At 44.4% G+C, this 12,417-nt stretch overlaps 1 protein-coding gene across 2 annotated transcripts; it reads right to left on the minus strand.

Moving 5' to 3' along the window:
* Window positions 1-463: 463 nt before the first annotated feature.
* On the minus strand, window positions 464-4,609 carry LOC102398560 (keratinocyte proline rich protein). Of its 2 annotated transcripts, none has more exons than XM_006050641.4 (3): window positions 4,581-4,609; window positions 3,754-3,886; window positions 464-2,942 (listed from the first exon to the last, which is right to left on the minus strand). In XM_006050641.4, exon 3 carries the CDS (start codon window positions 2,912-2,914, stop codon window positions 1,313-1,315), a length of 1,602 nt encoding a protein of 533 aa, XP_006050703.4. In that variant the 5' UTR covers window positions 2,915-2,942; window positions 3,754-3,886; window positions 4,581-4,609; the 3' UTR covers window positions 464-1,312. The 2 variants fall into 2 exon arrangements, with proteins under 2 accessions (XP_006050703.4, XP_044800284.2); XM_044944349.2 differs by having other exon boundaries at window positions 3,741-3,886.
* Window positions 4,610-12,417: the final 7,808 nt, after the last annotated feature.

The following is a 12,417-nucleotide window of genomic DNA, read 5'->3' on the forward strand; positions in this document are numbered from 1 at the left end:
TGCAAACTCAGCCTCAGATGTATCCTTTTCTACTGTATCAAAAAAAAAAAAGCTAATCATTTATTCTGAACCAAACAAGAGTGTATCCTGTGCAAAGGACCCCAGAGAGCTTATCCCAGACTCCCTCCTCCCCTCCCTGACTCCACAGAGGTCACATGGCTATGACTAAGGCCCCAGAGTTGAGTGACCTACCCAACCCTGGCCTGAGACCTTTACCTCTAAATAGAGGAGCAAGAGTTATCCTCCTTGTTCCCTTATTCCTCATCCCCTTCATCCACCCGTTCCCAGCAGGGGCCAGGGACACTGGTGGTAGACAGAAAACTGACAAGGCAGCCCACTCAGTCTAGGCTAAAGAAAGCTCAGACCATGAGTAAAATAAATCCAAGAAAAAGAAGAAAAAACAAAAACTCATCCCAGAGAGTCAGGAAGGAGTAAGAACACAGGCATTATGCAGGACTTAGGCTGTGAGGGTATCATCATCTTTATTGTTACATGGTTTCCTCTTGTCTCCAGTCCTGTGGTTGCACATCAGGACAGACCATAGCTAAAGCTGCAAACCCAGAAGCCTTGCTGAGGAGCTGCCTGCCCCAGGAGAAGCACAGGACTTTGGGGATACTTTGACTCCACTCCAATGGGAATTTACAACCTAGCTGGGCAGGTAGAGACAGACACACCTGAAAAGTGAAATAACAATTCAAGAGATGTTGCAAGGCAGTTGCCAAATGGATGGTGTGGATGATTCAATGAGTTCTAGGAAATCAGTCCAGGGTCCTGCAGAGAGGAAGAAATACAAAAGGCTCCAAGGAATAGGTCTTGAAATACAGGTTGGATTTTTAGATACTGGGAGTAGCAGAGAAGTGGTCCAGGTAGTAGGGAAAGAGTGAGCAGACGCTTGGGGGCAGGGACCCCAAGGGGATGTCTTGGGAAACACCCAAGATGTGCCATGGTGGCCAGACTGGTCTGGCTAGAACGGGAGGATGTGTTTGGGGAGGAGTCAGATGTGAGGCCAAAGAGGTGTCTGAGACCCAGATCTGGATCCTGAGATGGCATGCAAAGGAGTTTGGACATCATTTCTGCAGCAGGGAGCCTCTGAAAGTCTTGAAAGTGATACAAACCAGAAAATGTTGGAAATTGCGGCTGCTGGGAATGGAGGATCAACATTTTCAGGGCAAGAGGTAAGGCCATCTCAGCCGTGCTTTCTTTAAAAATAGGCACCCTTTACTCCACCACAAGTTCCACCTTTCACTCCAACACTGACGCCTCCTTGGTCTCCACAACCACCAAGACCCTGTGATTCTGGAAGGCCTACATCTCAAGGTCTACATCTAGGCTCACTGTCTTGCCACCAGTTATAACCAGCTGGGCCACAGATGGGGGCCTCAGTGTCCAGGCGGTGTGGACTGGACTCATGACAGCCTAGGTCTCCTGTGCATGGATTTGGTCGGGGCTCCACACATGGCTCTGGGCTTGGGCAGGGCGATGGAAGCGGAATTGGCTCCGGAAGTGGAAAAGATTCTTGGCGCTCATAGGGCAGGGGACATGGACGCGGTGCTGGAAGATCGCACTGCACTGGGCGAGGATGACGCGGGGCTGGATATGGAACTGGACGTGGTTCTGGATACAAACAGGGTTCCGAAAGTCGCCGTGGTGGAGAGCAGGGACGGAACTCTGGACTTACACACCGCTCTGGACGTGAACACGTACGTGGAGCCGGAAGTGGACGTGGGCATGGAGCAGGAGGTGGACTTCGCTGCAGTGATGGCTCTGGACATTGGTCCAAACGCCGTGGAGGATGGAAGCTTGGGAGTGGACATGGCTCTGCACGTGATCTCAGATCCGGGCAGGAGGTACCCCAGGAGGGTCGTGGGGCACAACTCTCAGAGCAGCGTCTGATGGGAGGAATCTGAACAGGACACTTCTGCGGGGGAACCTGCCTGGGGCAGCGAGGGGAGGAAATCTCTATTCGGCACTTGGGTCCACATCTCTGAGAGCAGCCCAAAGTGGGACGCCGAGAACAGTCACTGTTATAGATGGGCTCAGAGCGGCGGGGTGGGGTACAATAGTTATAGGAGCCCGGAGAACATCTTGACGGCAGGCAGCTACTGCTGTAGTAGGGCTCGGAACGTCGTGGTGGGGAGCAGCTGCGGTAAGAAGGCTGCAGCTGGCGAGGAGGGAGGCACCTGCTGGTGCTCCGAGAGCGACTCTGTGCAGGAAAGCTCCCATAAGAGCCCCGGGTCTGGCACTGGGGCGCCCAGGTGCTAAATGAAGCCCGGGACTGGCGTTGGGGGTCGCAGCCGCTGTAGGAGCCCTGATACTGGCACTGGGTGGAGAATCTTCCCTGAGGCTGGCACACCAGGGGACCTGTTACATAGGTCTGGACAGGCTGAGGTGCCGGGCAGGGTACATAGCTCTGGCCTGGGCATTCCACATAACAAGTTTCTGTATAACAAACTGGAGGACATTCTACATAGCAGGTCTGCACAGGGCATGGGCCTTCACACTGCACATAGGAAACCTCAGACTGGCATGGAACCTGGCATTGAACACATGTAAACTGAGGCTGGCTTGGAGCCTGACCTTTCACCTGTATGGTCTTAGACTCACATGAAGCTTTGCCCTTCACCTGGGTGGTCTTAGACTCGCATGGAGCTTTGCCCTTCACCTGGATGGTCTTAGACTCGCATGGAGCTTGGCCCTTCACCTCTGTAGTTTTAGACTGACATGGAGCCTGGCATTTTACCTGGGAAACTTGAACTGGGCATGGTGCAGGGCACTCCACAATTTGCATCTCACAGGGGGCTTGGACCACCACCTGGCTGTTGGCACAAGGGGTTTGGGAGATGTAGCAGGGGGAACATGTCACACAATACTGGGGGTGTGGCTGGTAACACTGAATCTGCTGCTGGTCACACATGGTTCTGATGCAGGCAGGTAAGCAGAACCTGAGGGTAGAAAGACCAAGATCAGGAGAGTGAGAGTTGTTGGGGAGTGGTGACCAGCACCAAGGGGAAGACACCCTGCTTCTTTCCTGGCCTTTCCTCCCATACCTTCAACTTGTACCCAAGAGTCCTTACAGAGTGAGCTGGACCCCAGATTAGTAACCATTGCCCACAAGACTTGCCTTGAATCTGCCAAAAGACCTAATCTGAGGGAGCTTCAAAGAACAGCAAATGGGCATTCCAGTGTCCAGCACAAGAGGGCACTGACGACAAGAGAATTCCCTCACTTCATCAAGTCCCAAGAGATAGTAGGGAGCTTTATATGAAGTAGAGAGAAACCTTCCTCCCAAGGCCCAAAGTGGGAACTCCACACCCACAGAAGTTTGGATGCCCTCAAGCACTCACACCGGCAACTTTCACATATGTGCAAACATGCAAAAGGGCATATAGGGGAGCAAGCCCTCAGGACTTCCCAGGTAGCTCAGCGGTAAAGAAACTGCCTTCAGTGCAGGGGACCCGGGTTTGAACCCACTCCAGTATTCTTCTTTCCTGGAAACTCCCATGGACAAAGAAGCCTGGCAGGCTACAGTCTATAGGGTTGCAAAAAGTGAGACACAAGTGTGTGACTATGCACTCAGGCACCATCTGCGCGCAAAGAAAGTATCCACTGTAGATTAAAGGATCCAGCCACTCACCAGACAGCTCAAACCCAACATAAAATGTTTGTTTCTCTCTATTCAATCTTTTTAGGTGAATTTACTTAAACAAGCCCTCATGGATGTATGCAAAACACGCACATACCAAATACACCAACCTTGGAAAGGCTCAGGACCGTCTTGGAAACTTGCCTAGGCAGATTTCCTGATGTCAGTCACTTCAACTGGGACAGTCTGCTAGTTTCAGAAATGTTTTCTCCCCAGCCCTTCTGAGAGGCAAGGCACAGTTACCTAAAATGGGGTAACCCAGAAAGTGCAAGTTTCCTAAATCACAAGACTGACATTCAGGCACACATAAAGCTCTAAATAGCAGAGTGTTACAAACACGATGGGTGGGGTGCTGATGCTCCCCAACAGCACACTTAGCCAGAGAGAAACTGAGGCCCCATCCCCACTCCTCTGTCCTCCTCAAATCTGCCTATTCACGGGCATCAGCCCAGTGACCAGCACAGCACGGAGACTGTTTTGACAGTTAGTCCATCCATCAAAACACATCTCCATAAGCTCCTGAGATACTGAAATACTTCTAATGAAGAGCAAAGCCTTCCATTGTCTATTCATACAGCCTAAGTATGCATGTCCTTGAGGAAGGTAACCCTCTTACACACATGTCTGCTCACGAGATGTAAATTAATAATGCATCTTTTCCAGAGAAAGAAGTCCTGATGCAAGAAAATGGTACCTATGGATAAGTCCATGGTTATCCAAGGCAAATACACTGACTTCAGTGTCCCAGCTTTTCACCCCAACTCCGTAGATATTCTTCCTCCATCCTCTAAAAGCCCTTCAGATTGTTCCCCTCTGAAGGAGTGCCTCTCTTTTTCTGGTCCCAGGGTCTGCCCTCACTGTGCCTCATCCCTGTGAATCTGGGAACCCTGTGGGCATCATCCAGACCCCAATCCCAAGACCCAACCCCTAGACTCACCGTCCTCACAGGCAAGCAGTCATTCAGGGTGAGGAATATGGAAACAGGACTGTATATAAAGGCTTCTGGGCCTGGCTTAGACCATGAGACAACTAGTTGGCATCTGCCGGGCATCACCCAATTCCAGCAGCCAGTCACCTCCCTGTAGGCTTGTCCTTGCAGTCACCTGTAGAATGTGGGTGTGTCTCACCTTAGTGTCGAAGCCTCTAAACTATGAAGGAGCAGGTCCTTGTTTTCTTACTCCTTCTTCACACTGTCAGTTTTTTCTCCATCCCTAGAAGACCTGGTTAAGGGGATGTTGAGGTGTGGCAAAGATATCTTTTCTCTTGAAAGATGATTCCAGGCCCCTACATTCCTTCTTGTCTCAGATTCTAACCAGGTAGAGAAAACAGAGGAAAAATCCCTCTTTAAATTAAATTAGAGATAATTCACTTCAGTTCAGTCATTCAGTTGTGTCCAACTCTTTTTGACCCTGTGGACTGCAGCATACCAGGCTTCCCTGTCCATCACCAATTCCCAGAGCTTACTCAAACTCACGTGCATTGAGTCAGTGATGCCATCCAACCGTCTCATCCTCTGTCGTCCGCTTCTCCTCCTGCCCTCAGTCTTTCCCAGCTTCAGGGTCTTTTCCAATGAGTCAGTTCTTTGTGTCAGGTGGCCAAAGTTTTGGAGTTTCAGCTTCAGCATCAGTCCTTCCAGTGAATATTCAGGACTGATTTCTCTCCTTGCAGTCCAAGGGACTCTCAAGAGTCTTCTCCAACACCACAGTTCAAAAGCATCAATTCTTTGGCACTAGGCTTTCTTTATGGTCCAACTCTCACATCCATACATGACTACTGGAAAAACCAGAGCTTTGGCTAGACGGACCTTTGTTGGAAAAGTAATGTCTCTGCTTTTTAATATTTTGTCTAGGTTGGTCATAACTTTTCTTCCAAGGAGCAAGTGTTTTTGAATTTCATGGCTGCAATCCCCATCTGCAGTGATTTTGGAGCCCAGAAAAATAAACTTAGCCACTGTTTCCACTGTTTCCCCATCTATTTGCCATGAAGTGATGGGACCAGATGCCATGATCTTAGTTTTCTGAATGTTGAGCTTTAAGCCAACTTTTTCACTCTCCACTTTCACTTTCATCAAGAGGCTCTTTAGTTCTTTGCTTTCTGCCATAAGGGTGGTGTCATCTGCATATCTGAGGTTATTGATATTTCTCCCAGCAATCTTGATTCCAGCTTGTGCTTCATGCAGCCCCACATTTCACATGATGTACTCTGCGTATAAGTTAAATAAGCAGGGTGACAATATACAGCCTTGACGTACTCCTCTCCCAATTTGGAACCAGTCTGTTGCTCCATGTCCAGTTCTAACTGTGGCTTCTTGAACTGCATACAGATTTCTCAGGAGGCAGGTCAGGTGGTCTGATATTCCCATCTCTTTAAGAATTTTCCAGAATTTGTGGTGGAATTTGACACAGGCTTTGGCATAGTCAATAAAGCAGAAATAGATATTTGTCTGGAACTCTCTTGCTTTTTCGATGATCCAGCGGATGTTGGCAATTTGATCTCTGGTTCCTCTGCCTTTTCTAAATCCAGCTTGAACATCTGGAAGTTCACAGTTCATGTACTGTTGAAGCCTGGCTTGGAGAATTTTGAGCATTACTTTGCTAGCATGTGAGATGAGTGCAATTGTGTGGTAGTTTGAACATTCTTTGGCAATGCCTTTCTTTAAGAGATCATTAAAATCACCTACAAGATAGAGGAAACTTTACAGGATGAAGAGAATATTGTGTTAGAGCTAAGTCTTATATCCCAGGTTGGCTACGTGCAACTGTGACCTTTATAACCAACTTGAATATTAATTTACTCATCTGCAAAATGAAGATAATTAAATCAATTTTCCTGAGTGATGGTGAGCATTGAGGCAGTTATTTTATACAGAAGCATCCAGACAAGAATGATATTCAAAGCACTGAACATCTACTAAGAGTACATGCTGATCATAAGCAACAGGCATATCTGGACTGATAGTTGCCTGCTGTGTCCCAGTCTTCAGCTGGCAACCTGATGGTTTCACAGCAGGTGTGCAGCTAATGCTATTTGGAGTGGTCATTGAAAACAGCACAGTGCAGAACAGGAATAATGCTGCGAGCCAGATGCAGTCAAGATGGGGTAACATTTCATTTTGTGCAACCATAGTTTTCACTTAGATGATTAGTAATCATTAGCATTTAGAAATAGATTTTACTTAAGATTGCAGACATTCAGCTTTTCTTCTAAAGTCAAAAGATCCAGCACAGATAAGCCTACCTTCCATCAACCCGATTAACAACTCCCCCTCCCCCCCGCAAAATAGGGCATGTACTTTTATTTTCTACAGTTTTCCATCATTCCTTATAGCCACAATGTCACTCCGAGTGTAAGTTTCCTTTTATTATTTTATTTTTCCTCTTATGTTTCTTTGGCAAAATTGAAGGAAAGTGAAATAACCCTGGGTCATTTCACTTGTTTATAAACCGGTAAGCATTTAAGATAGAAGTTAGATAGATTTGGGGTTGAATCTTAACTCTACTATTTGCTAATGGGGTTAAAGCTCCTTAACCTGCATAAGCCTCAGATCTATAAAATGGAAAGAAGAAAAATAAGAAGGAGGAGAGTGAGGAAGAGGAGGAGGAAGAGGAAGAAGAAAGAAGAAAAGGAAGAGTTAGAAAACTCATAGGAGTATTGTATGAATTAAGTGAGATAATTGGTGTAAAGTACTTAGCACTTTATTAGCTGTTTATTACTCTGAGCTTTAGTTTCCACGTATGAAGATGGGAGTGAAAATACTTACTTCACCCGGTTCTCATGAAGATAAAATTAGATAATGGGTATGAAAGTGCTTTGTGACCTACAGTGCACATTCCAGTCATGGCTGTGAAATCCTTCCCATGGAGGAATTTCTGTCCAGATCAGCCTGACTTTAGAATCAGAGTCCTGGATGCCATCATTCATTCCAAAGGGGTCTCCAGATGCCATTATTCTAAACTCAGGCGGGGTCATAGACTTTCAGAGGGTCAGAGCAACAAGGACCCAGAAATTATCTGATCCTACCTGTCGTTCTGCAGGTAAGGAACGACACCTAACCTCAGGCTAGGCCTCTTTCACTACAACAGAGAAGTTATTTTTCTCATCACACAATTTGGCCAAGGTGCTCTAAACTTGGGTAGTGTTGGTCTTGAAGGTAGTCAGGGAATCAGTGAAAAAGTAAACCTGAAAACACAGTCCAGCTGTGTAACCACCAGAAAGGAATTATTGAATCCTGCATTGATTTTTAAAAAGATGGAGGCAACTTGAAAAGCACAATAAATCTAGAGATAATTCATTGAGCACTTGTTATAAAATGGTCTCTTGGGTAAGAAATTTGACATACATTAAGTCTCTCAATCTTTAAAATAGCCATGAAGGACACATGTTATTCTCATAATTTCATAACTGGGAAAACAAAAGTTCAAAGAAGTAGTAGTTTGTTATAGGTCACAAGCTTGAAAATGGCAGGATCAGGATTATAGTCAAGTTATCTAGAGATAGAGGCTTTAGGAAATACACACACACACACATATATCATATGTGTAAATACATCATATATACATGTATATGTATGTGTATGTATATATACACATAATGAAATGAAATTGCCTTGAGTTACAGATACACAGAGAGGCATTCTATACTTTATTATACTATAAGACCCTTTTCAGGAGTTATTATCTTATCCTTTAGGATACTGGCTCTGAACCTTAAAAGAATTTACTGGAGTCTTAATGATTCCTTAATCCTGAGAGCTAGTCCATAAATACTTGTCCTTTGAGTGCAAAGATGTATATTTTAACAGATTCAATACAACTTCTTCCTTTGTATCATTCACAATCTTCTTTTCACTTCTTTTCCCCTCCCATCATTCTAATAGCGGAGGTTCTGGAACTCATCCCTGAAATGGTGATGATATTTGTCATTTAGATATCTTCCAATCTTTCCATACAAATTCTTAGTGCCTTATATCTTCTACCCTCAAGAATTAAAGTAGTCAGGGTTTTACCTTGGCACCAGGGTACCACTGAGTTTTTCTCCCTAAGACCATCTTCAACAGGTCACATGCCTATTTAAGCAACAGAGTACCTATGTGTCAACCAGGGTAAAGGTAAAGACAAAAAAAAATAGTATCACAGATTGTCACCATATGGCTGTTAATAGATGATGAAACAAGCACACATCAGGAGAACAAAGAAAAGCTAATACTCAACAGAACAGGACAGCTGCCCAATTGTTTGCAACCACTCTTAAGAGAGACATTGAAAGTTAAAAGAGAAAGCAAGCACAATAAGGATAGTGATAGAGGTAATGCATGGATATATAAGGAAATGTGAAGATACTGAGGAGAGATAAAGGGAAAGAGACTGGAGTTCAGTTCAGTTCAGTTCAGTCACTCAGTCGTGTCCGACTCTTTGTGACCCCGTGGACTGCAATAAGCCAGGCCTCCCTGTCCATCGCCAACTCCTGGAGTTTATTCAAACTCATGTCCATGGAGTCGGTGATGCCATCCAGCCATCTGATCCTCTGTAAGCCCCTTCTCCTCCTGTCTTCAGTCTTTCACGGCATCAGGATCTCTTCCAATTAGTCAGTTCTTTGTATCAGGTGGCCAAAGTTTCAGCTTTAGCATCAGTCCTTCCAGTGAATATTCAGGACTGATTTCCTTGGGATGGACTGGTTTGATCTCCTTGCAGTCCAAGGGGCTCTCAAGAGTCTTCTCCAACACCACAGTTCAAAGGCATCAATTCTTTGGCACTCAGCTTTCTTTATAGTTCAACTCTCACATCAATATATGACTACTGGAGAAACCAGAGCTTTGACTAGATGGATCTTTGTTGGGAAAGTAATGTTTCTGCTTTTTAAAATGTTGTCTAGGTTTGTCATAACTTTTCTTCCAAGGAGCAAGCATCTTTTAATTTCATGGCTGCATATCCCATCTGCAGTAATTTTGGAGCCCCCCAAAATAAAGTCTGTCACTGTTTCCACTGTTTCCCCATCTATTTGCCATGAAGTGATGGAACCAGATGCCATGATCTTAGTTTTCTGAATGTTGAGTTTTAAGCCAACTTTTTCACTCTCTTCTTTCACTTTCATCAGGAGGCTCTTTAGTTCTTCTTCACTTTCTGCATAAGGGTGGTGTCATCTGCGTATCAAAGGGTATTAATACTTCTCCAAGCAATCTTGATTCCAGCTTGTGCTTCTTCCAGCCCAGCATTTCTCATGATGTATTCTGCATATATGTTAAATAAGCAGGGTGACAATATACAGACTTGACATACTCCTTTCCCAATTTGGAATCAGTCTGTTGCTCCATGTGCAGTTCTAAATGTTGCTTCTTGACCTGCATACAGATTTCTCAGGAGGCAAGTCAGGTGGCCTGATATTCTCATCTCTTTTAAGAATTTTCCAGAGTTTGTGGTGGTCCACACAGTCAAAGACTTTGGCATAGTTGATAAAGCAGAAATAGATGTTTTTCTGGAACTCTCTTGCTTTTTCTGTTGGAAATATTCAGATGAGGGATGCATAGAAACAAGGGAGTAGGACCCAACGTGGAGCTATATCTCTGCTCTAAGTTTGTTTTTTTTTTCACATTTTGCAAATTTAATAAGGTTGCTCAGTGAATAGTAATCTATGTATGTTTCATTGGCAGAATCTATGCTAAGTAAGTTATGCATCTGCTTGTGCAGAGAATTTGGGGCTTCTGGAAGTCTACTTATTATCTTGCAACACTGTTACCATCACAAAATGATATTCAGAGTCTAGGGCAGAACTAAACCAACTACTTTAAATGGTAATAATCTCTCAGACAGTCATTATACTGTTGAATTGAGAGTCATTTTTAAGCAGACCCTCAGCCTCACAGAATGTTACCAATATAGCATCATTGGGTTATCAATATATCCTTGCCAGCTCAGTGGCAAGGATATATCAAATGCCAATCTGTCTTTGGTTATTGAGAAGCCTTCAGCTATAGTCAGTTCCTCACAAGTGCTCCCAATATAGTCTGGTGCCTCATTTCACTGCCTTTTATCCAAATTCTTTCCTCTGCTCAGAGCACTCTCTTCTGCCCTCTCTCTCTCTCCACCCACTCCTCTTTGCCTTGTATGTCAAATGTCTACTAATATCTTCATCACATTTAGCTCAAATACCAATGTCTCTATCCATTTTACTTGGCTGTATTCTCACCACCAGCCCAGGTAAAATGAGCCATTTGGGGGCCCTGAATTGCCTTCTTTTATAGACTCTACAAGCATTGCACTTCTTTGCTGATATGTCTCATATCTTCATTAAATGATGAACATCCTGGTAGCAGAAGACTGCGCCTAGCAGAAAGCCAGGCTCCTAGAAGGTGGCCACCAAATGTTTTGAATGACATTATGAAAATCAGTTCTTTCCTTGAGAACCCCATGAACAGTATGAAAAGGCAAAAAGATAGGACACTGAAAGATGAATTCCCCAGGTCAGTAGGTGCCCAATATGCTCCTGGAGATCAGTGGAGAAATAACTCCAGAAAGAATGAAGGGATGGAGCCAAAGCAAAAACAATACCCATTTGTGGATGGGACTGGTGATAGAAGCAAGATTTGATGCTGTAAAGAGCAATATTGCATAAGAACCTGGAATGTTAAGTCCATGAATCAAGGCAAATTGGAAGTGGTCAAACAGGAGATGACAAGAGTGAACATCAACATTCTAGGAATCAGTTAACTAAGATGGACTGGAATGGGTGAATTTAACTCAGATGACCATTATATCTACTACTGTGGGCAGGAATCCGTTAGAAGAAATGGAGTAGCCATCATAGTCAACAAAAGAGTCAGAAAGGCAGTACTTGGATGCAATCTCAAAAACGACAGAATGATCTCTGTTTCCAAGGCAAACCATTCAATATCACGGTAATTCAAGTCTATGCCCTGACCAGTAACACTGAAGAAGCTGAAGTTGAACAGTTCTATGAAGACCTACAAGACCTTCTGGAACTAACAACCCCCCAAAATGTCCTTTTCATTATTGGGGACTGGAATACAAAAGTAGGAAGTCAAGAAACACCTGGAGTAACAGGCAAATTTGGCTTTGGAGTACAGAAAGAAGCAGGGCAAAGGCAAATAGAGTTCTGCCAAGAGAATGCACTGGTCATAGCAAATACCCTCTTCCAACAACACAAGAGAAGACTCTACACATGGACATCATCAGATGGTCGACACCGAAATCAGACTGATTATATTATCTGCAGCCAAAGATGGACAAGCTCTATACAGTCAGCAAAGACCAGGAGCTGACTGTAGCTCAGATCATGAATTCCTTATTGCCAAATTCAGACTGAAGTTGAAGAAAGGGGAGAAAACCACTAGACCATTCAGTTATGACCTAAATCAAATCCCTTATGACTATACAGTGGAAGTGAGAAATAGATTTAAGGAACTAGATCTGATAGAGTGCCTGAAGAACAATGGACGGAGGTTCATGATATTGTACAGGAGACAGGGATCAAGACCATCCACAAGAAAAAGAAATGCAAAAAAAAAGCAAAATGGCTGTCTGGGGAGGCCTTACAAATAGCTGTGAAAAGACAGGAAGCAAAAAGGAATGGAAAAAAGGAAAGATATGCCCATTTGAATGCAGAGTTCCAAAGAATAGCAAGGAGAGATAAGAAAGCCTTTCTCAGGGATCAATGCAAAGAAATGGAGGAAAACAATAGAATGGGAAAGACTAGTGATCTCTTCAAGAAAATTAGAGATACCAAGGGAACATTCATGCAAAAATGGGCTTTATAAAGGA

This window comes from Bubalus bubalis, chromosome 6 (assembly GCF_019923935.1).
Source record: "Bubalus bubalis isolate 160015118507 breed Murrah chromosome 6, NDDB_SH_1, whole genome shotgun sequence".
Lineage (NCBI taxonomy): Eukaryota > Metazoa > Chordata > Mammalia > Artiodactyla > Bovidae > Bubalus > Bubalus bubalis.

Bases quoted from the DNA above. Each gene is read 5' to 3' on its own strand.
- LOC102398560 (XM_006050641.4), bottom strand. From the start codon at position 2,914: ATGTGTGACCAGCAGCAGATTCAGTGTTACCAGCCACACCCCCAGTAT.